Source organism: Myzus persicae, unplaced genomic scaffold (genome assembly GCF_001856785.1).
Source record: "Myzus persicae strain clone G006 unplaced genomic scaffold, MPER_G0061.0, whole genome shotgun sequence".
NCBI classification, from domain to species: Eukaryota; Metazoa; Arthropoda; class Insecta; order Hemiptera; family Aphididae; genus Myzus; species Myzus persicae.
This window is the reverse complement of record NW_019100769.1, coordinates 1-25314: the sequence shown is the minus strand read 5'-3', so window position 1 is coordinate 25314 and position 25314 is coordinate 1. Positions and strand designations below refer to the sequence as shown.

Sequence of the window (25314 nt, the reverse complement as noted above, 5' to 3'; positions counted from 1 at the left end):
ACCCAATAATATTATAATTTTATTTATGATTAGCCGTGAATAGCGGTGCATACATAATTAAAGATTGGCAAATTGAAGGCCATAGTATAAATGATGCCTAGGCCAGGCCAATAGTAGACAACTAAATTACAGGCACCCCCCCCCCCCAAATGGCGCCCCTGATTTTAGAGTATATTAAATTTTACACACGACTTTCCAAACGTAATTTCTTTGGAAAAAATGAATTTAACCTACTGTAGTAACTACTAATGTGTAATAGTAACGCAATTACGCAAATTACTTTAATCACAATAATTTCATGAAATATACTAAATTACTACGTAACATTATGGGCTAACAGACTGTTTTTCGTATACAATGATTTTATATTATAGAATTCAAATTTAACACCATCCATTACAATGACCAACTTGTAACCTACTGTACAGCAGAGCGACATTAATTTATCCTCTTTTATATAATATTACAGCATAAGAAACGTTATATATATGTTTTTATTATTATATTATGTATTATGTAATCAATACTGCTCCGGAAGACTGAGTTTGTCAACTAATTATATTATTATCCACCTAAATACTATTAAGTTATTTTAATTACACAATTGAAAATGTTCTTATCGATGTCACCCTATAATACAATTTATATTATAACTCAAAAACTAGCTGACCAAATTAAAATTGGGCAAAATTGATAGGTTTCATACTATTACCATTAGTTTATCATACAAAAAAATGAGGGTATCAAAGTCACCCCAAATGCTGTACGACTGATCACTACTTAAAAAAAATAATGTACAAAAACTGTCCATTTGAAAAAAAAATAAAAGTTCAGAATGTTGGTAAAATAGTACTTGAGGCAATAACATTATTTTGAGATCTGTAACATGAGTATTAAAAAACTACGAGTAAAAGAACAAAAAAAAATCAATACAATATATTAAATTTGCCTTATTTAAGGTAGATAATTTCATGAACAAGCTGGATATATTTAAAATCTATTTAATAAATTTTAGTAATATTTTAAACTACGTTAACAAGACCTCAAATTATAAATATTATGTATGAACTATTTTTTTTTTCTCATAACACACTCAAACATACAATAATGAATTGTAATCCAGTTTCTTTTTAATCATAATTACCTTTTGTATAAAGTAAAATTAACATGAGATAATATATTTTTTATATAAGTATGTAATTGAGTGTTTTGGTTGTACTTTATACATCAATTATTTCTTATTACTATAAGATATGAATCAACAATTATACCTAAATAAAACAAAAGTTCAATTAATATTTATTATTCTATCAAATCCCTTAACATATAAACAAAAAATTTGTATAATACATAAGAATACACATTTACATTTACATCCCAACCAACAAAATAAAAATGTATAACACTAAAACTAAAATAACAAATAATTGATTTACAAAAATGATTATAATATAGTTGATACATATAATATTTTGCGAAATATAATAATTCACTAACATAAATTTAAAGACCCATAATTTAAATCCATTAAAAGTTATGTAAATGTATAATAGCTGATAAAACTTTTGAAGTTATAAGTAAAACTTACAAAACTCAATTTGGGTCAACAATTATGATTGGAAATAGGAATTTAGAAAAAATATATAAAAAATACTGTAAACAAATTAAAAATAAATAAAGCTTTAGAAAATCCAAATTCCCTGATATTTTAATTAATAGAATAATAACTGTAGTAATAAATGTTTTTATTTTATTATTATTATTACTATAATTTACTGTTTCCTTGAATTCAAATACACATAAGTAAATTATATGTATATTTATTATTGAGACGGATTATAAATAGTAGTAGGCGTTTGATTTGTTTGGAATATTGGATCTGGAGATAATGCATTTTCTGATGGTTTACTGTTGCTCATTACATTAACATACATATCCTTAACACCTGAATCAATGAGAGATTACATTACAAGTTAATTAAATGATAAGGAAATTAATCATCAAGTATATATATTTGTTAGTTCATAATAATGAAATAATAGAACATATTTTCTTAAGCAGGCTGCTGCCTACTCTTAGTTGATATGTACCTCGCTTTCTTTGAATTTTAAATTGGTTATGATTTTGATTGGCGGGCGAACTATTAGCCACCGGATTGAATTGTAATTCTGAATCCAAAGGAGGGGCAGCTTGTTGAACTGGTTCTTCAGCACCAAAATTTTCCCCAATAGACTAAACAAACAGTTTAATGTCATTATAGTGTCTGGTAAAATAATTATACATTTTTAATAATATTTACATCTATATTATTTGAAGGCTTCCAAAATTTAGTTAACCCTCCAAGCCAGGAGTTCTTTTCTTTTTGCTGGCGTTTATCGTCTGCATAATTTTTTTTTTGTGATTTTTTTTCAACTGTACCAGTCACCTGTAGCAAACAAATTTAAACATTTTTTATGATTATTAATTTTTGGTGAACCTTAAATATATATTGACACACTTTAGGTTCTAGTTCAGCCATTTGACGATCAAAAAATCCAAATTTTGGTTCTGTTGATATTGTCTTTTCTGGTTCAGCCATTAAAGTGAGATCTGGAGCAATGGTAGATATTTCTGAAGTCATTTCATTTGGATTATTATGGCTAGCTATTTCTCCAGTCATAATCATAGATGTAGGATCATAGTATTGTGAATATTCTAAAAAAAATACAAATGTTTTAATTATTGTAATTATATACAATGTATATATTGGTATAATGCTGTATTCTTCAAGAATTAACTTATATATAGTACAAATTCCATTGTCCTACCACTTTAAATTTTTGTGAAAATACAAGAATAAATACATAACATTTTAGTACATAAAGTAAGTAATCAAACTTTACTGTTCAGTTATTTTCTATGTAATAAATTATTATACGTTTTTCAGTAACATAGAAACAGTCATTAAATATTTAACACATTAATGATCAATACTTATGTAATATATTATTATCTAGGACTTTTAAGTTTTCAACACAGTGAAATGCTAACATTAATCAACAATATTATGTAACTAAAACTGTAAATTAAATATCATGATCAGTAACTTAAATTTTTTTTAATTGATCCACAGTATCAATACACTTTCTAGTCAATTTGAATAATGTATAGACAATTTGTTTACAGAAAAAAATTTATCATATTAATACAAGTTGGTAAAACAACTCATTAATGTGTAAAATAATACAGCATAATATTAGACTATGAATTTTCTTTAAGCCAGAGAAAGCAATGAGGCAACAATAAAATGTACCTGTATTTAGTTCAATAGTTTGATATTCATAGAGCTATACATTTAAAAATTATTATCATTTGTATAAGGAACTTTAAAAAAATAAATAAATAAAATAACTTCTCACTTTTTAAATTACTTTCTTTGTATTTACTATGCACATAACATAATATACAGTAGTCTTAATAACTCAAATCTCAAAGGATATAAAAATAAACATGTTTTTAAAGTTAAATACCTCAATCACAATATTTCAGGGGGCAAGAAAAAATGTTAGTTATTAAGGTTTTTCAGTTATTGCAACTTGACTGTAAATTCAATTATTAAATCTTTTAATTTTATATGATTATAAAATTAAAATTTGTTTTTTAAATTAACAAATGAAAATTATTTTTACAATATTGCTTTTATCATTTCTCTTGTAATATTTTTGTCATTTAAGATTGATTTTTGTTTATAAATTGTTTATGATTGATAAAGTTACTTCATTATTTTATAAACAATCCAAACAGTGCAGATATTGTTTTAAGTAGACTAATAAACAAAGCAAGGAAAGTATTCTTTAACCATGTTATGGCTTCTTTTCAACTATTTCAACTATTTGGTTGGTTTTAAAATAGCCTAAAGTTTCATAAAGCACTAAATATTATCTTCATGGCGAATTTCTCAATAATTTCCTACAGTGTAAAAAAAAAATTAGATCTACAAAAAAAACATTTGAACAAAATTTTTATTAAATGAGCTAAGCTCGGAATTGCTGTTGAATTAATATTATTTTACATTTAATTAATTTAGAATAGAATTTATAATAATAAATCACTTCCCTGTGTCGAGGTGAACGGAGGAAGACGAGTTCTCAAAATTTGGTTTCTGTCTCTCGATTTTTAATACATTCATTCAACTAAATACTAAATACTAATTATAGAATATGCTATAATTATTCTTCTTTGACTATGAATATATTTTATGTATAAAAATATGAGATGCTAAACAACTAAATAATAACTTACTGCAGAATTGTCTACAGTGTGTATGAACCTAATTTTGTAAGGATTGAAATATTTAAAGTTGTCACTGAATGCACTGCTAAACACCAAGAAAGATTCATTTATGTATAATATACTCTTGAAGGCCTTTTTTCATAAATAACTCATTAATAATACATTAAAAATTTCATCAACAAAAAATAGTTTTGGAAGATGGAAATAGATATTTAAAGTTTTAAAAAAGTTCAAAACACCATAAGTATTTTTTTTTTTTAAAGTTGCTAACAAATATTATATTTTAATAACAATAGTTTGTGATTTCAATACAGCAAGTATTTTTGTTTATATTAGGGAATGGCCCAATTTTTTGTTTTACAGAACCTGTCAAGTTACCAAGTGACAATTGACAAGGTTAATTATAATGTGCACATATATTATAGAATGGAAAGTAAAAATTTAATAAGACATACAATAATATATAAATATAGTCTAAATTAACCATTGATTTACTATTAATTAAACCATTTATTTTCTAATTTGACAAATACCCTAGCATTAATCTAATTGTTTCTATATATTGTCTATAAACCATATTTTCTACAAATTTATAAAATATTAACTGTTAAAAACATGAATTTTTAATATATTTATAGACTTTTTTTTAATAAAACAAATATAAGCATTATTGTTATACGTTTAAAATTGTAAATAAGAAAATTGAATTCTACTAAAAAAAAAATGTATATATTTTTTTGTAATTGTACTATGTTAAGAAATAGAATTTAAAGAATACAACTATAAGAACATTATATAGTAAAATATTCAATAAAAAAAAATTACAACTCTAATTTAATTAATAGTTTAAAATTTAAAATAAATTAGTTACAAATTTAAAATTTACCATTTTGAGGTGGCGGTGGAAGTTCAGTTGATTGTGAAATTACATTTGGCTGCCAATAAGGGTTTGCTGGAGAAGAAACTGGCTGTTGAACAATTTGTAAGGGTGCTTGAATAGGTGGCGCTTGGAAAGTTGGAGCTTGAATAGGCAGGGCTTGAACAGGTGGTGCTTGAATAGGCGGTGCTTGAATAAGAGGTGCTTGGTAATTAATAGAATAATCAATACTTGAATCTGGAACCTATATATTCATATTAAGATTATTTCTTCAATTCAAATTACTTTAAATCTTACAGTTTGCTGTTCATTAGGTACAACAGAATGTTCAATTTGATGTGATTGATAATTGTCTGTTTGTTGTATTGGTGATACGTGTTCTACAGAGTTATAATTCTAAAAAGTTTAAAGATAATAGATATACATACACATAATTCAGAATGATATTTAAAACATAATAATAAAATATTTTATTATTTTTTACTTACATTTTGGGTACTCATTAAAATACGTTTTAATTCTTCTAACCAATCCAATGCATCAATACATCCAGATAAATTATTATTTGATATTTGTGTGTAATGCAAATCTGTACTTAATTCCACAACATTGGCAACAAATCCCAAATTCACCAGTTCAGGTGATGATATCAACTGTGTTGCAATAGCTTCCAAATGATGTAAAGCATTTTCACACTCTCCAAACTCAGCCAAGCGAACGGCCAGTAAATATTTATAAGGCTAAGAGTAATTCAAACAATAAGCTTTGTGTTTAAATACAAAAATAATTTAAAATGTATAAAACTTTAAATTACCAAAAGACTAGAAATATGAAAATTGCTCAGATTTAATCGCATAGAAAACTCATAAGCACTGGTTAATAATATGGCACGATTAGTAACCATAGTATCGAATACTTTATCAGAAGATGTACCCAAAAGAGTAAACTTAGAAGATAATCCAATTGACTCTAATGGTATCTGTATAGCCAAATAACAAAAGTGAGCACCAAACACATCACCTTTAGCATCTATAATGTAACAATGAGACAAATTTACAAAATGTTATTTTTTAGAAAGTTAAATTCACATACTTAAAGTGTCCCCAAGTTGAATTGTGGCATTACGAGCATTATTTAAATTGACTTGTTGATTACTCAAAATCATCGCTAAATGTTCTCTCCAATCTCCCCAACTGTTATCTGTACAACACTTTTATAAAAATATCTGTGTCAATTATGTGTTATATGTGTATATTTTGAATATTTCTTTTTTTTAGACAATATATTTAACAATATAAAGAATATTCTAAATGTATACACTCTACCTATCACACTTTTAAAAGTACCATACATATTCTTCTATTGTTATATCTGTTTTTGAACTTTCAATAATTTTACGTTTAAAATCATCAAGGGGATTAGGTAACAATATTTGCTATATTTGTATTTTATGTGTGCTGCATAGTAGGTACCGTGATGAAAAAGATTAGAATGATCACATAAAATGTAAAAATATTTTTAGTTAGAGCATCTCCTCCATACCCGGCATTGTTGCAAGCTGAATATTAATTTATTTTTATAATATTTATTGTTTCACTACATCGCCATACAAATAGGACTCAAAATGGTTATTTTTTACTACAATACAAGTGAAAGACAGAGGCAACAAATGTTAGCACCAATCCCCTCAAATAAATAAGTAAAATCATAATTTTTTGAATAAATTTAAGTATTTATTGTGTCTGTCAGAACGGTACTAACCCCTCAAAGGTTAAGACTAACCTCTTAACTTCCTAATCTAAATAATTAAAATACTTTTTTTTATTAATTATTAATGTCTGTTTTTAATATTATTTCATTTGTTTGGTTGGAAAAAAAATTCTCATTTATCACATTTACCAACAGACAACTGTGAACAAGAATAGCACAGCGGTTCTAAACCTTTTAGAGGCCATGAAACTCTATTATATTCAAGGCCGTAGCCAGAAAAATATTTAGGGGGGTTAAAGTATAAATATGTTATATTATATATGAAAATATAAAAATATTATTTAAATTAAATTAATCTTTATTTCAAAAATAATTAAATCTAATTTCAAAAAAAATTCAAAAAAATTCAGAGGGGGCAATTGGTTTATGAATAAATATAAATTGTTAAGGCAAACATCACCATTTCAATTTAATATTATATGGCAAAACTTAGTATATGTGTACACACTAATTTTTTTTAAATTTAAAATACAATCTAAACGTAGAAATATTTGATGTTTCAATATAATAAGTAATACGTATTTTTTCCTACATTTTAACTACAGTTAAAAATTACTTACAGTTGTACATGATGGTATATTGCCACTACTAAGTTGGAAGAATGTTTGTAAAGTGTCATTTAGTGGAATCGTTTGAAAATATTTAGATCTTACATAATTCAATGTCTTTGAATCCATATATAATGCTAATATAAATGCAAATCCCCAGTCTTGATTTAATACAGCAAATTCTATAAAACATTATAACATACAATAATAATTAATCATTAATAATATAAATAATAAACTATTTTACATGTGTTCTGTGATAATAAAAAAATCATTACACATTTGCAAATTTGAAGTATGAAATAATGTGCAGTAAATATATTGGAGAAGATTAGAATAAATGTACTAGTTTCTAATATATTTAATTAAATTTGTTTTGTTTGAAAAAAAAACTATTGAAATAAGAATGTTTGTGAATAACTAGATTTTAGTTTAAAAAATGTAGGATCATATAAATTAGTTGACATAAAATTCTTAACACTTGACACAATGGCTGTGGCCGGTCTTGGGAGAGATATCGAGAATAAAATGAAAAAATATGCAAGGTACGGGATTTGAACCTGAAACTCAAGCGCCTAACTGCTGGACACGTAACAATGAGTCACCGCAATCTTATCATATTAACTTTGATATTTTTCCACTCAGGCTGGAGTGGCAGTGTGATCAGTTGAGGAAAGTGTAGATTAATCGCTATGGTCGGTATACTTGATACTTGCTCAATGCATACAGCATCACACTCATTAATTCTTAAATGTTTTTATTTTTTTTTTCTAATTCTTGTACTTGGTAAATAAGTGTTATACATTATTAGTGTTATTTCATTCCAGACTTGATAACTTTAGTATTATTTGGATAAATTGAAATAGGTACAAAAATAAAATATTACATAAAATAATAATATAACCACTATAAAATGGACTTGGTTTGTAGGATAAATATGTTTTTAGGCTGGCTAAAACTAGTTTTTTTCTGGCTGATTTTCATAACCTTTATAACATTTATTATTGTTACCGTGGTAATCCCTTTCTCTCTCCAAAAAAAAATATTTTATGTCATAGATTTTCCTTGCTGAGAAAAAATATTAAGTTGTGTGCTATCAACCAATTTTCTATAAATATCTATAAAAATGTATATAATAAGTACTAATTAGCATAGATGTGATAATAGATGAACCAAGTATGCACTACTTTCCCCGGCTTCTCCCATAAATACAATATAAATATATGTATTACCATGATAAAATATAAACCATTTAGTTTAAATGTATTTTAATTGTTACCTGTAAAAATTTAGTGGGTACAGAAAATGCGTGTTACACCCATATAGTCTGATGTAATCTAAACTATTGATCTTAAAAATGTGGTCTCAAACTATGACAAACTCACGATTAAATCAAATGATTTTTAACTTGAGGTCACAACAAATATTTAGGAAAGTATATAATTTCAAACTAACTACTAAAATATGCGCTAAGACATCAAAGCATACTCTTAAAATCAAAACTTTGTAAATAGAACCCAAATTAGTTTTTACAACTAAAAATGTAGGTTATGTTGTGAATATTATAATGTTGTTTAGGTCGTAAAACAAATTTCCTACTTACATAGCATACAATAAGATAAACCAGGAAAATTATGCAAATGCATGAAGGCTTTAATAAAAAAATTTCCCTGCATATGCTAATTAATCATTATTAATTAATTAAATTATGTTTCTTATAATTCATTGTTACTATTCAATTAATAAAAATATGCACATACCTAAAGCTTCAGACTTATTTCCTTGTAATAGCAATTCTCTGAAATTATTTAATGGTTTGGCTGACATTCCCTTAGAATCTTTTAAGCTCATACTATCAAATAATATACAGTCAACTGGGAATTTAGCCACGTTTTCCATTAAAAGTTCTGATATATCAGTTCCATCAACAATCTATTAACAAAATATATTATGTACAAACTAATACTTTTAATTATTCAAATTATACTTTTACTTACTCCATTGCGCTTAGTTATCATACAAATTAATTCATACAACAGCCTTTCTGAATTATTTGATGCCTCATCTGCTAGTTTATTCAAATACTGAGCTACAGCATTTTTATGTGTCTTACCTCTATAAAATAATTATAGTAGTTAGAAATTCATTGAATCATAAACTTTATTAATGGTTGATATAAAATTGTTTTATACTAACAATACAAAAGGAGTGGGAAATCTGAAAAGTTCTGCTGTATCAACATCATCCAATCCTGGCATTGCTTTAAAAATATCTATAGTTGCATTTGAAGAGTCCAACACATATAATTTTCCAAAACCCATATTCATTTTTGCTGAAAAAACATTAAATTCTTATAATTGGAGGACATAACTTATACTTGGCACACACAAAAAAAGTAAAAAATCATTACTCTTTGCAAGCACTAGTAAAAGTTACGCATTTAAAAAACACATTAATTATATACACATTATTCTTATAAGTTGAACTAAAATTAAACTTAGGATTCAATTTATACTAAAAAATTTAGTTTATTTTAAATTACCATTTACATGATACTTCTGATATCTAGGAGGAGTAGTTCGATGACTTTCTTTTTCAATTCTAGCCATATGATTTAAAGATGCTCTAAACATAACAAACATTATTTATTATTATAATATTATATGTACAATAAAATAAAGGTTTATTGATAACTTACATGTCATGTGAAGTAGTTGATACTGGTGTACTACACTCTGAACCATTTTTAGTCCTTGATATTAATTTTTGCATTTCAACTTTAGCTTTATAATTTGTGTACCATTCAGTATATGCTTTAGGGTTATTTTCTCTGAATTTTAAAAGGAAACTTCGTCCTAAAATAACAATATGCATGAACAATAAATTTATATAAAATAAAACGGCTTAGGTATCATTAGTGTAACATACTTTCTAATGGGTCAAGCATTTCAATATGAGCTGAATAATCTTGAAACGGTACAGGTGAATATCTTCTATGGTAATCTGAATCTGTTCTACTTGAAGGTCTGTTACGATAATTGACATCTTCTCTTCGGTAATACTGACCACTAAAATAAAATGTTGATAAATATATTTAAAAAGGTTATATACAATTATTAAATAATACCTCATTTCATCTTGGTATCTTCTATCACGATAACTTCTGGGATGTCTTCTATATCGATCAGACTCTGGACTCCTGAAAATAATATAATGAAATTAACTATTTTATAAAGAGTACTAAAGTACTAAGATCATAAACAGAATTTTATGACAATAATTGAATGTAGTGTAATTCTTTAAAGACCAGTCTAATTGGTATTTTTTAAAGTAAAAAACGAATAAGTAAAATAAACAGATATTTATAAATACAATCTGAGTTAGATTTTAAATTTATAGTTGTTTTGCCTAGGATTCAGTAATTTTTGAAAATAAATATATATAATTGCAAGAACAAACTATGTAACATAGCTCAGAATAAAAAGTGAATAAAACAGTGCATATTTTCAAGATTATTATTAATATTCTAATAATCAGTCTTCAATAAAAAAACCACTCCAAAATTAAAGTAATATTAATGTGTAATGAATCAATCACAAAAAACAATCACTCATTGCATATTATAAACGATAAATATTGGTACCAAAACAATTAATTTACATAAATAAGCAATTTGGTGCAGAAAAAATCTCCATCTACCTAAAGAAAGACTTAGTACATAGTAAAATGGTTTAAGGCAATAATACTTATTATTTTATGAATAAAAATATAGAATATTAAGATAGTTAATAAATGTTTGTAAAATGTACACAGTAAATGTACTGGTAAGTAATTATATTCAAATACATGAACTGGGAAAATAATTTTTTACATGATAAAACGTATAACTAATAGTTAGGTTCCAAAATAATTAATCTTCAAACAGAGCTTAATATATTAAACTGTAAATTTTTTTCAACTAAATTTAAAAAAAAATATTTTTCTTAAATGATGAAAATATAATTTCTGATTAATTTAGTTTAATTAAAATGTTTACCTATATCGCCTTCGCCTTTCATATTCATCATATTCACTCTGATATTCTGTGTCCGAGTGGTCGTAGCTGTGCAAAGCAGGACAAAAACATGCCAGTTTGGTATGTAAGTATTAAAATATTTAAAGGAAGAGTAAAATTGGTTAGTTGCAAATTCAAAAATATTCAATGAACAAACAAAATTCACTTAATAATTATAATTAAAATCGAAAACATTAAATACTTTTCATTAGGCATTCTTTGTCTGTATCGCTTGGGTGGATGATTTCGAGAGCGGTGTGATCGATATTCCGGTTCTACTTCAGGACTTAATGAAGCATTTTCTTCCTCCTCTTCATAAAAATAATCTTCTTCACTTCTATTAAAATAAAATACATTATGTTTAAATTTTTTTTTTTTAGATATAACTTATAAGTAATATATTAACACTGCTGTTTTCAAATTATTAGAATTATCATGGTGAGTGAGATAACAATGTTTCTACTTACTCTCTAGGATGTCGATAATGCCTTCGATCTCGGTTGTGATAATGCTCCACATTTTTATTGTATTTTTTTTGTTGAGGTCCTCTTCGCATACTCTTAAGACCTTCTTCTGACACAGGATTGGTTAATGGAACTGATGAATCTGAATCAATTGAATGTCGTCGCTGTCGTTCATCATTTTTTTGGTTAGTTTTTGGCATCCTGTTCAACTTTTGAACAGAATCTTCTCCAATATTACCTTCAACCATTCTACAAAACCCAGGCGGAGGTGGTGAATGTTTTTTCTCTACTCGCTTTTCATTTCTATCATAATCTTGAAACTTTTCATTGCTTTCTGATTGAGTAGAAGTTGTCAATTTTAGACTATTATCTTGTTGGGAATCTACTATAGGTTTTATTTGGTTTTGAGTGGTTGATCGTAAGTATGGGCTTGATTCATTCATATACCCATCTGGTCCAGTTCGTTCATCACGATCATTTTTTGGGCGACTTTTCTTTATAACTGTAGTAGGTTCCTTCATTTCTGATTTTGAATCATTTCTAGTTGATATATAACTATCAACACCAGAAACGTTTCTAGCTGAATCATCCAGTTTTTGACTATCATTAGCTTGGTTAACAAAATCTTCAACGTCCCTATGTAAGACTTGTCGAGAATGACCTTCAAACTGATTTTGAAATTGTTCCAATGATGGAAGCTTTTTTAAAGTAACTGAATTGTTATCAATACTTTGAAAATTTGAGTTATTATCTATTGGTCTGGCTCCATTTCGGGAACCTATGATATGTCGTTTAACAGGAATATCATCATCACTTAATTGGCCAGGTACTGTTCGAACATCAAATGGTTGTGGACCACATGGTTCAGGATTGGAATAATCTTCAAATGATTTTGTTTGCCCAGTAACTAATCGATCAAGTCCAACTGGTGGCCTATCTAAAATAGTTGCAAATAAAAACTCATAACATAAACCAAATTTAAATAATGTAAATTATTTTCTGAATCATATAATATAATAAATGTATTCATTTATAATATGCAACTAATAATATTGATTAATTGTATATTTTTTTGTTTATCTCTTGTATAGAAATGTTTCAAAAATAAAATTCTTATTGTCCTTATCACTGTTTTTTGTTGTAGTAATATACTTAATTAAAATTCAACCATGTAGAGTATTTATTATGTTACACCCAACAATAGAAATAACATACTTTGGGGGGACGAGGTGACCGAGTGGTCTGACGTGTCCGCTGCGACGCAGCCGGTCTCGGTTCGATCTTCGGCCACCGGACGGCATTTTTCTCCGGATAAGTCAAGGTGACCGGAGAACAAGTGCCGCCATCCCCCAACCAAGCATGGCAGAAACCTACGGGTGCCCAATAGAAATCCTGCCAAAACAAAAACCCACACGTGTTCCCCCCTACAGTCCCAAACCCTACAGTACCACACAACCTAAAGCTAATGGCCTCAGTTGCCGAAGCTTAAAAATAAAAAAATAAAAGAAATAACATAATTTATGAAATGGACAAATTTAAATTCTTAAATTCTTATAATTATGTTTATTAAGGTTATATGTAAAGCAGTGTTTTTAAGAAAACGCTTTCTTTTTAGCTTATTAAAAACACAACTTTCTTAGAACAAAGTTTGAATTAGGTACCACTAAATCCAATTTTGAGACTTTTATTTTGAAATTGTTTGCATCGTTTAACTCAGAATTAAGATCATTTTTTTCTTTTTATTACTAATTTTTTCGATTTTTTAATAATAATTATCCTTGACAAATAAATGTTTTACATTTAAAGCATATTCTATCATTTTTGTCTAATAAACGTTGTAAAATAATTTAATGTATAGTTTTTTTTTTTTAGGAACAATAAAATTTAATAGAAATTAAAAATGTAGGTTTTAAAGTGCATTTTTAAGGTTTTTTAGTATATTAAATTCACAGTCCTAGTCATAGATAACAATAATCTTAGTTACTAACCTCACAAATTGGAATATATTATATTTAAGACATGTCATATAAATATGAACTTAGGCATATGTTAAATGTAATATTAATTAAAAACATACCATCATCATTTTCTGCAGAATTCATTTTTGTTATTTCAGTGTCTTTATGTGTCACATTGTTATCATATATATTGGAGTGTAACTAAAATAGTATATAAAATATGTATTACTACTTCAACTGTAATTAATATAATTGATTTCATACAACATTTACATGTTATAGTATGATGTAAAAAGAACCAATTTAATCTATGTAACAAATTATGAATTAGGTATAAGTTTAGTGGTCAGTACTAATAATATACAAGTCAATATAATTAAATTATTAAAATATAAACACATACGGACATGATTTTTTCAAGCTTATTTAAATAGAGGTTACAATTGTGTGTCAACACGGATTAATCAAGAATAATTGGAAACCAAACTCAATGCCAAAAAAGTATATTTTTGGTATAAAATAATTGTTGTTAATTATTTTTAGAAATATGAATTAACCACATTAAAAATTTAGTACTATCACAATCTAAAAAAAATTGAGATAATTCTTTGTTTAAATACTGGAGTGAAGAATCATAGTTGGGGTGTGGCGATTGCACAGTTTAGGATAGGGAAATGCCATACATAAAACTTGGGGGAAAAGCACAAATATGCCCTAAAATGGAAATAAGCCCAACTAAAATATAGAATGATTTCAATTTTCCAGATAACTTGATAAAATTTTTTTTTTCTTTAATTAGTAATTGGGAATGTGCCGTTTTAAGAACTACAAAAATAGTATATGATAAATTACATTCATACTTAATTAATAATTTATAAATGTTTTTTAAAAATTTTAAGCTAAATTAATAAATCATAATTCACTCACCTCATTACTTAGTTGTAAATTATTCATTGCAAGTTGAAGTGATTCATTCTGGAATGATTCTGGTGGAAGAATTTCACTATTTTCAACATCCGCCCAGAAATTGTCTTCGGTTTCAATAATATTGTCACTTTTCTTATTATCAGTATGTTGATTAACAAATGTATGTTGGACATTATTTATTTGTTCAAATTGATTTTCAGGTTTATGGAACCAATTATTAACAACAGGAAAGGTTTGTTGTTCATTTTCAATTCCGTTTTTATAATTATATGTCGGCCTACTTGAATTAACTAAAGAATGAGTCGTTCCATTATGAGTGTCCGGGACAGAATAGCTATTCAGAGTTAAATCTGAATTTATAGTAGAATTGAATTTCTGTAGATTAGCGTTTTTATTAGTTGATGACTGATCAATATAATTCCAATCATCTGTACTGCAGCTCCATTCGTCATTTGGTTGTGAAGTTTCAGCCTATAGAAGTCAAAATTTTAAATTCATTTCATCAAACAAACAACGAAGAATGAAAATAGAAAACAACACTTACTGGTTGCTGTTGCAAGTTTGAATACGAATCCAAATTACCCCAAAAGTTATTGTTTGACATATTCTATACTCGAAGTCTACGCTCTAATTTCAAATAGATTTTCATTAAAATTTTAGCTTATCTATTGGAAAATAATCGAGAGGTTGATACCATTATAAATGATATTTAGATTTCAAAAACGATTTCGACTAATCTTACCCTTTGAGTTGAAGATTTCTATTTTCACTGTACAATGTATACTTTAATCCATAATATACACGATTACAAACTACCTAAAGTAGAAATATTCAAAATACTCCATTACTTTCACAAATCTATAAAAAGTTGAATCGTTCACGTCACTGAAAAAATTGATATGCAAAGTACAATATTAGGCCATTAGGGTTAGATGAAGACCAAGGGCCAAGACGCAGTGCAACCATACCTGTATTAAATATAACATTGTAATATTGTACCCAACTATAGTATAATATGGCGGCTATTTCTGAATGGCCAAACGTCCTGTCATAGTCCTATATACTTAATACGATATTATACAATAATATTATATTCAATGGCTTTTATAATACATATACCTAGCTCATAATAAATTATGATCTATAATATATAACTATGTACAAGACAGAAGTTTTAGAAATCTATGAGTATACTGTACAGTGTACATATGGCTTTGATTTTTATAAAATTATATTTGAACGGTCATTTTAGCCCTTTTTAAATTTAATACTTTTGTCCACAGCTGTAGCTGTAAAGTTACTGAACAAACATTAAAAGGAATATTTTGTTAGCAATACTAACTTAATATTATTGTTAATATGAATATATTAACAATTAACATAATAAAACTGCCGATTTTTGGGTGGCGTTAACCAAATAACTTGCAATGGTTGGTGAGTGGTGATAAATCTCTAATCAATCACTGATACTATATTGTATATTTGTATATTAGGAAGCTAAAACTTTAACATGAATAAATTATTATTCAGGGGTCATTGAAATTTCCAAATTACAATCTCGCGGGTGACAAAAAAATTCATACCTACCTGTTACATAGAATTTCGTTAAATGGAATTATATAAAATAGGTTCTCAAAAATGTTCCGTTAAACAAAAATTTTTGTTAAATTGACGTTTTGCTGTTCCTTATTCATATTTTGATTTACTATAAAGTCTAAAAAGTTATACAAGTAGGTAATAGTATATTATATGTATAATATAGGGTGTAGGTATCACGAAGTTCAGACATATGTATAGGTACCATATGGACACATTATGGACCATATGTCATAATTTCGTGATACATCCTATATAATATTTATATATACCTAATAACTCCGTAATCAGCTTGACGTTTTTTTATTAAATTCCGTAAATGATGTTTGAATTATTATTATTAATAATTAGTTAGGTATATAGACACAATATTTCAGATCCCCCAGTATTATAATTTTTAAATTACAATTTAGTAATTTAACGTGCATCGTACATGCGAAATACGAATGAAATGTAGGAATAAAGAAAAAATAAGTCTGTACTTATTTCGGCCATTTTATGTTATTGTATACAGGGACAAGAGACCGAATTACAATATTAAACTTAACTGCTAAAACGTAATTGAATCATTTTAAATAGGTACTTTCTATCAAAAGGTTTTTTTTCAAAGTCATTGACTAAAATTTAAAAGTGATCGTTTTGTTTTTAGAATTTCTTAAGGTAGTATAAGCGTCTATGTATATTATTTTAAACTTTAAAACTATGAATATTAACAACCTGTTATCTAGAAAATAGTTTACTAGTGTCTAGTGCTCATACACCTTACACAATATTATTATATTTCCTACGAATTAGAAAAATTATAGAAGTAATGTTACCTATTTCAGCAATAACTAGTCCAACAATTGTACTTCTTTTACAATCATGAATCAGACAGGATCATCCTCATCCCCACAAATGTCGTCACTGGTTATAATAGGTCTATTATTGGTACAATAATATGTACGTCGCTGAACGAAATCTGTACACCTACTAAGGCTTTATAATATGTAAATGATAATATAAATAAAAAAAATCTATAATATGCTCTATTAGATATAATATTTATTATATAGGTCTCTAATTCCCGCTACTTAGAATATACCATATACCTAAAAGGTATATGATCATAGATTTATAAAATATGAGAACAATGGATGTTTGAAAATTGTAATAAATAATAATCTATCAACATATTTTGTAATTTATAAAAAATGGTCAAAGGTATATGTAATAAATAGGTAGGTGCCTACTTATATAGATTTAATATTACATATTTATTATTTACATATAATTTATATTCGTGTAAAATTACGAAAACCATTAAACCATTTTAATAACTGAGAAACTATATCTACTAGTACGAATACCTGCTGATTTAGCTAAACCAACATTTTCAAAAAAAAATATATATACCCAATTATAATAATATACAGGTACAGGAAAAGGGGGAATCTTCTCATTTGGTAAACAGAAGTTGGTATCGTCACAAGGCATTCCTGAAATAGAACACAAGTTCTCAAGAATTTTGAAAATATAGTTTTTAAATAGTTATAGCGGTATTAAATATAATAGGTAGGGGGGGTAACAGACATGACGATGCTTACTTTTTACTACATTACTCTATGACACGTACCTACCTATACTGTGTATACTATAAACAGGAATATTAAGTAGGAACCTACTTAAATGCGTGTGTAATTGTTACAGATTTTATTTTATTATTTACAAATTATAGGTAAACCCAGTGCCGTATTTCCCAGTAATCACTATAAACTAGTGCTTAGGGCGGCAAATAATTTTTAATATTACATTTTTACTATATGTAACTAGAACTAAAATAAAATGAAACTAATTATAAAATATTTTTAGACCAACGGGATTGTGGTAATATTTATATTTTATGTTTTCCAATTTCATACCTAATCGTAGAGTTGTATGTTTTTATTTTTCATCATTAAAATTTTAAGCAAAAAATAAAAAACTATAATTGTATGCTTTAATAACATTTTTTAGACTAGAAAAATATTTATATTAAAAGGCGGCAAATTATTTAGTGCTTAAAGCGGTACAATGGTTAAATCCGGCACTGGGTAAACCTATTTAATATCAGTTTTAAATTGTAATACCATTTTATCTGGGCATGCAAGTACCACGCCTATACAAATTTTTAATATTGAATAATAATAATTTATTTTGAATAACATACATCATAAGTGTAACGTATTCATAACAAGATGGTAAAATAACCATTCTTCATCTGATTAATCGTAAATTAATTATTTAAGTATTCTCAACAAGACTGGGTATATAGCAGCTTTAGTGTTATGTTGTATCTAGGATTTTTCAGAGGGGGGAGGGGAACTACAATATTTTATTGTCAGGGCTAGGGTACACCGGATTTTTACATTAAAATAAGTTTGATGCTACGAATATATGGTGTTTCAGTACCCCTAGCTACGACACAGGTATATAGTAACTATATAGATGGTAAATCTCTTTTCTATGCACCTATATCCAATTTTAGTCTTTACTGAATCTGTAAGATGACATCAGATGTGTGTTTAATACTTTAATAGTGCAGTCTATAAAATATACATCTGTCTAGACCCTACAGTTCTATATAGACCGAACAATTTATGAATGGAAGTATGGAATCACTAATCAGTAACCTTATTAGTTGTACTTAGTACAACTCGAAAAATTTAGAAGTTAGAACTATTTTTTTTTTGTTTTGTATATTACAAGGTCTACGCCACTATGCCTGATATATGGTATTGGCTATGTATATATTTATCTTAGTTCATTGCTGAGTAATAAGAAATAACATTAAAATGGTAATATTATTATTATTATACTCAATGGTAATAATAACCATAAATCAGAATATTATTATTAATATTATTCTTATAATATAGTTATCTCTATGGGTACAAATCAATTATTATGTTCATGGTACAAAATATGTACAATATTTTTTGTACCGTACCGAATGAATGAGATAACACTAACAAAGATACGTGTCAATGGGTATTATGATTATCGTGAAATCGACGATGATAACACCGATTGGATAACAAATAATTCCAACACGTACCTACATTTCATATTTTCATTCTTTTTAAACATTTTAAATACATTTATTGTACCAATAGTAGTATAAATACCCTTGGAATTTACATTGTGCTTACATTCTTCGAGTGATTATTTTGCTTCTAAATATGGTTTTGTTAACTATGATAGCTAGAATTCCTGACGGATTACCATTAGCTGCATCTATGCAAGATGACGAACAGGTATTTTTTTGAGAACTGTTTAAAATATATTATTATGAATTAGTTTGGTTAATAGTTTGTTGAAAATAAATAATGTTACAATTTTTAATCAATTTCATTTCTCATATAGGTCGGAAGAAAATTAATTGAATATCAAAATCAAGCAAAACTTCTTTTCAAAAAATTAAACTTTCAGTCTCCAAAACAGTGCACAATTGAATCTGTACCTTACTACTTTCAGTAAGTATTATGCAAATATAATTTATCAATTTTCAAATCTCAATACTATGATATGAAATATTTTAGCTATTTAATTGAAAGAGATGTTTGTTACTTGGTATTGTGTGAAAAAAACTTCTCAAAACGTTCTGCATTCAGTTTTCTGGAAGACATAGCAGCTGAATTCAATAAGCTGTATGGACGACAAGTATCAACAGTTTCACGGCCTTACACTCTTATTGAATTTGGTAATTTATTGTGATTTTATGTATCCAAGTACTGTCAACTCTTTGTAACTTTTAAATTTAATGCAGATTAAAGAAATTTAAATTATTTGGAGTTGATTACTTGACTTTACTTATATTATTATCTTTATTGAAATCTTACAATTTTTTTTAAATACCCATATTAATATGTTATAACCTGTTAATAAAAATATTAGTTAAACATTTTGATCATTTTAGATAATTATATTCAAAAAGCAAAGAAAAATTATATAGATTCTAGAGTACGAAGAAATCTAAATTCATTAAATAATGAACTTCAAGATGTACAAAGAATAATGGTTCAAAATATTGATGATGTATTACAAAGAGGCACTGTCTTATCAGGTAATATATTTTTAGTCTACTTTTTCTTACAATTAGATGAATTAGGTATATGTCTGATAATAAATAATAAAAATTAATTCAAAAGATGGTTTTGATTAGTGAATATTGGCAGGGGTTTGAAGTAAGTATTGTGAAAAGAAAAAAAAATTTTTTTCAAAAAGGAAATATAATTAAAAATATGTATAAATTAAACTTAAATTTTTTCCATAATAATGTCATATTGAAACATATTTTATCAATTTAATATTGTGAAAGCATATAATCAATGTACATAATATAATAATAATAATATAATTATATCAATTATATACTCATGACAATTTTACAAGAATCTGCATTTAAAAATTTTAAACTGTTGTATCCTGAACTACATTACAATTAATTTGGCATTTGATTTATGTTTTTTATTAACTCTGTATATTCGAGTAATTATTTGTGTTTGTCTGTTTAAATCCAATGTTCAGCACTTCTTATCTTGATTTGATTTATATAAAAAATGTAGACTGTAGAATTCTGTTCATTAATTTCATTATTGCAATCTATATAACAAACCATTGTTTTTAAATTAGTTTATAGTCCATAGAAATAAATAGTAACAGTAACTTAATTTAAAAATAATTTAAATTTATATATTGTAGGAATAATAAATTAATATTAATAAATGCATGTTATACTTTATTCAAAAATAAACATGAAATATTTGTATTTTTTTTTTCAGAACTTGATACAAAAGCCCAAAACTTATCAATATTATCAAAAAAATATAAAAAAGAAGCTACCAATCTCAACCTAAAGTCAATGTATATAAAACTTACCGCTGCAGCAGTTTTTGTTATTTTATTATTTTTATATTTTTATGTTCTATAAATAATAACTCATAAGTAATTTATTAAATACTAAATAGTGTAATGGCTGAGGGGGGAAAACTTTATACCTATTACAATAAATAAATAACAATTTTAAGAACCTACTCTTTATTTATAATTTGATGTATAATATTCTTCTTCGAGTTCATACAATTCTGTTGACATATCATCAACTAGACTTGTTAGTTTGCGATCGCATTCCACTTGTTTGGTGCGAAAAAGTTTTGAATTTTGAGCAATAGCTTCATTGACTGATGGGAAATCATTTAATATAAGATATTGCTTCATATCTGAAACTAGTTTCAAAAGCGACTCCCCAGCACGAACAATGTTGGCTGCTCTGACTTCCATTTCAAATGCTATTAATTCGCTTCGGGTAGCTTTAGAAATTTGTGTTTGATCATCATCAGTCTTGCACAGTTTTACAATACCTAAAAATATGAAATAAATTCTATAAATTATATTGTATTTGGTTTTATATTTCTAAAAAGCAGTTACTTTATAGATACAACACTAAAATAAATAAAATAATACACACAAATAATTCAAGGTGAAGCAGAAGGTTGATCAGTCTATTACTATACTCTGTTCAAAAAAAGATAATTACCCGGAGGCGACCAATTTCCATTGGGCAGCGCTCAGGCGCATGTTAGACACTTTCCCTACCAATTTGAAGCCCAAGACCAATGCTTTGGAACAAAGCCATGCCCATGAACACAATTTGGCTGCCGGGTAATGATCTTATTTTGACCAGAGTATACTTAAAATATGTACTTATTAAAAAAGTTATCCCGCGAGGATTTACACATTGTGATATATCCTGAGATAATAAATATATTTTATTTTTTCATTTCTGAAACAGTTGAAGATAATATCCGTTTTGCAGAGTTTATTTTTCATTAATTTCATGAATTTTAATCATTTTTTTAGTTTATACTTTTATAGGTATAATGGCAAAAAAATGGTTTTTGTAAGGGCGGCGAGTTCCTCTCTAATGCTAATGAGTATATCTTCACGGAATACCCTCTATTACACATAAATTATTATTAATTGCTTTTAAATTTGATTGATTAAACTAATTTTTGGCAAAAACTAATGCATATTTGCATATAAGTCAGTATCATAGAATGATAATTATTAAAAATAAACTTTTTGGTTTAACAATTTTAAAATGCAATTGATACTCAATTGTTAGTATGTAATGGTGGAAGTCTGCAATAAGCTCGTAAACTCTGAATAAGAGCAACAACATTTCGAAAATTATATCATGTTTAAAAACAGCTTATAGTTAGCAGTTATCCCAATTATTAAGAATGATGCATTGTATAAAATCCTATAAGTAATTGGTTAAAAAGTCCAAGCACATTTTTAGGTTCGAAAAACAAAATATTTTACTAAATTTTCATTAAAAAAATGTAATTAATTATCTTATTCAATATTAATATATTATGTTTAATTACTTATTCCTTATACTTATTATACAAAATAATAGTCAGTATAAAAGTAAGATAACATAAACCTTTTAGCTTTTATAAATATAGTAAAATTATTAAAATTATAATAATACTGAAAAATATTTAAAAGCCAAAATGTTTTGATAATTATTAATAAAAATGAAATAGAATATTTTGTCTTACAATAAAACAAATGAGTCTGGACTTATTGTTTAACTTTTTACAAAGTGGACTTCTTGTCAGAGATTTCGCCTGAGTACAATGCTAAAAGAAACCACATCATTATTGAAAATAGGAGGAGCAAGTCTTCTGGACCAAAATATCATTTAACCAATATTTAAAATAACCATAAATAATAAAATGTCCTTCTCCATGATATTATCTGTATTAAGATAAATTATAGTTATACAATCAATTTGCAGCAAACAATAAAAAGAAATATAGATAATAATATCGACTTTTAATTGAAGATTTTTTATCAAACTAAAATGGATTTTTAGTTGCGCATATAACTTACCTTCAAAATTTTCCAGCATACATTTCACATCACTTTTTAACCGGTTTGTATAAGACTTGGTGACAGACATTGCATATATATTTATTTATTTATATTATATTGACATATATTTTTAATTAAACACCTACAACAGATAACATACAATTATAACTAATTAATTAAGCTTTTAAGGAACAAAACTAAAACAAATTTAACATATTTGGGAACTAATAATACAAATGAATAATGTCAATAATTTTAAAATTTATAAAATCTAATTACAATGTATCTCCTATAGTATTAATATTTAATACAGCATAACAATAAATTGTAATGTCTGATGTCTAAATTAAAGAGTGTAAATTATTAAAGATTTAATTTATTTGGTTTATTAATTATTGGATGATTAATAAAATTTAATATAGTAATCAATAATCATTATTATAATATTAAATGCATTGCTTGTAATTAATCATAACAATGTGTTGATAATATTATCACAAGTATTATCAGAGAATTTGAAGCGTTAGGGTCTATTCGTCCATGATAATAAATTGTTACTTTACTTTTTCTTCTATGAGTTAAGAGCACACACAACACACTACACAGCGCTGTCTGGAGTTTTGGAGGTATGTCAATATAACCTATAATTTACAAATGTTCTTCTTGAACCGAAGTGTCTACAAGGTTCGTCCATTCATTTTCTTTTGCGATTATTCGCATTTATATCCTCGTTTATCTGGTTGATCGTTTGGTTTTTTGTCATCATGGCTCCAAAGAAGGTAGTTGTACTATATTTTAAGTATAAATATACCCTCGTAGTTTTAAACTATTTATCATTGCTTTTATTTCATATGTACATGATCTAAGACCCGAATCTGCGTCCAGAACATTTATTATTTAGATTACTAAACAGCTTCACTACTCTGATATTCATATCATTTTTATTCAACTTTTATATTTCAAATATAAATAACAATCTGATACTTTGTAAATTATTAGTACACTAACATGACTTTTCATTCCAGCCGAGCTCCAGTAAAAAGGTCGGAAAGAAAGCGAAGATCGCCCCAGCACCTCTCGTCAGTGAGAAACCAAAAAAGGTTCTTAAACAGAAGGTTGTTAACCCTTTGTTTGAAAAAAGACCCAGGAACTTCGGAATTGGTAAGTTTATTTTATTTTTGATTATTTATTATTTATTTTAAGGCCCCTAAATTATCCAGACAGGTATAAAATATAAATATTTGAGTACCAATGAAAAAATATTTAATCGCAATGATGCTTGAATTTCTTCACCTGAATAAAATGAATTCTACTTGGTAGTTTTATTTAAAGTAATGCTGTAACTGACATACTGAGCGAAATTGGATTTTAACTTTATATATTATTCATTATAACTCAACTCTAATGTACCCATTGTTTCTATTAGAATATAGTTTGTTTAGATAATTGTATTGGGATAAGTGGAGGAACCCGTCTTATTTTGTTATGCTTTAAATTTGTATTTTTACTTGGAGAAACTGAAAATTATTATGGTAGGGTTTAAGTTCAATATTTTAAATATCTATACAATTATGTTAAAATAAGTTAATTTATAAAATACATTAACTTTGGCCATGATGCTTGAATTTCTTCAACGGAACTTTTCATACAATTAAAGTATGTTTAGAGTAATGTTGAAAATGACATTCTGAGCTTGTATGTATTTAAATTTTTGAATGATGAGTTTTATTGATTGATTTACAATGATAATCAAATACACATTACGAGCTTTTTAACTCTGACAAATTGTTTGTTTTTTTGGTAATGGCTATTATTGATCAAAGATTTAAAATTAATTTTCTAATGTTGACAAGTTAACTGCTGGTCGATATTGAATACAGATGTGTTTATGCGGTAGGACTTAAAAATATGTTTTTATGAAATAATAGGTACGTTTTAAAGTGAT

The 25314-nt window shown here is 26.4% G+C and overlaps 4 protein-coding genes across 5 annotated transcripts; 2 read left to right on the top strand and 2 right to left on the bottom strand.

The window, feature by feature from the left end:
- Positions 1–1766: 1766 nt before the first annotated feature.
- Positions 1767–15793, bottom strand: LOC111042859 (protein transport protein Sec16A). 2 transcript variants are annotated; one of them, XM_022327567.1, is made up of 24 exons: positions 15613–15793; positions 15415–15535; positions 14871–15341; positions 14063–14144; positions 11989–12922; positions 11724–11858; positions 11504–11569; positions 10595–10666; positions 10396–10535; positions 10166–10322; positions 10010–10092; positions 9664–9799; positions 9465–9582; positions 9228–9399; positions 7480–7649; positions 6242–6359; positions 5964–6178; positions 5638–5889; positions 5447–5545; positions 5159–5393; positions 2498–2694; positions 2300–2425; positions 2091–2232; positions 1767–1945 (listed from the first exon to the last, which is right to left on the bottom strand). In XM_022327567.1, exons 2-24 carry the CDS (start codon positions 15472–15474, stop codon positions 1824–1826), a joined length of 4302 nt encoding a protein of 1433 aa, XP_022183259.1. In that variant the 5' UTR covers positions 15475–15535; positions 15613–15793; the 3' UTR covers positions 1767–1823. The 2 variants fall into 2 exon arrangements, with proteins under 2 accessions (XP_022183259.1, XP_022183258.1); XM_022327566.1 differs by having other exon boundaries at positions 15415–15497.
- Positions 15794–19499: 3706 nt separating this feature from the next.
- LOC111042875 (vesicle-trafficking protein SEC22b-like) lies at positions 19500–21520 on the top strand. Its single transcript, XM_022327589.1, has 5 exons — positions 19500–19741; positions 19851–19960; positions 20027–20187; positions 20404–20550; positions 21269–21520. Exons 1-5 carry the CDS (start codon positions 19667–19669, stop codon positions 21415–21417), a joined length of 642 nt encoding a protein of 213 aa, XP_022183281.1. The 5' UTR covers positions 19500–19666; the 3' UTR covers positions 21418–21520.
- On the bottom strand, positions 20823–23779 carry LOC111042876 (mediator of RNA polymerase II transcription subunit 22-like). The gene is made up of 4 exons (XM_022327590.1): positions 23649–23779; positions 23388–23511; positions 21522–21847; positions 20823–21089 (listed from the first exon to the last, which is right to left on the bottom strand). The coding sequence occupies exons 2-3, from the start codon at positions 23455–23457 to the stop codon at positions 21525–21527; spliced, it is 393 nt and encodes a 130-aa protein (XP_022183282.1). The 5' UTR covers positions 23458–23511; positions 23649–23779; the 3' UTR covers positions 20823–21089; positions 21522–21524.
- A 228-nt stretch (positions 23780–24007) lies between these two features.
- Positions 24008–25166, top strand: LOC111042877 (60S ribosomal protein L7a-like). The gene is made up of 2 exons (XM_022327592.1): positions 24008–24148; positions 24395–25166. Exons 1-2 carry the CDS (start codon positions 24134–24136, stop codon positions 24569–24571), a joined length of 192 nt encoding a protein of 63 aa, XP_022183284.1. The 5' UTR covers positions 24008–24133; the 3' UTR covers positions 24572–25166.
- The last annotated feature ends 148 nt before the right edge of the window (positions 25167–25314 follow it).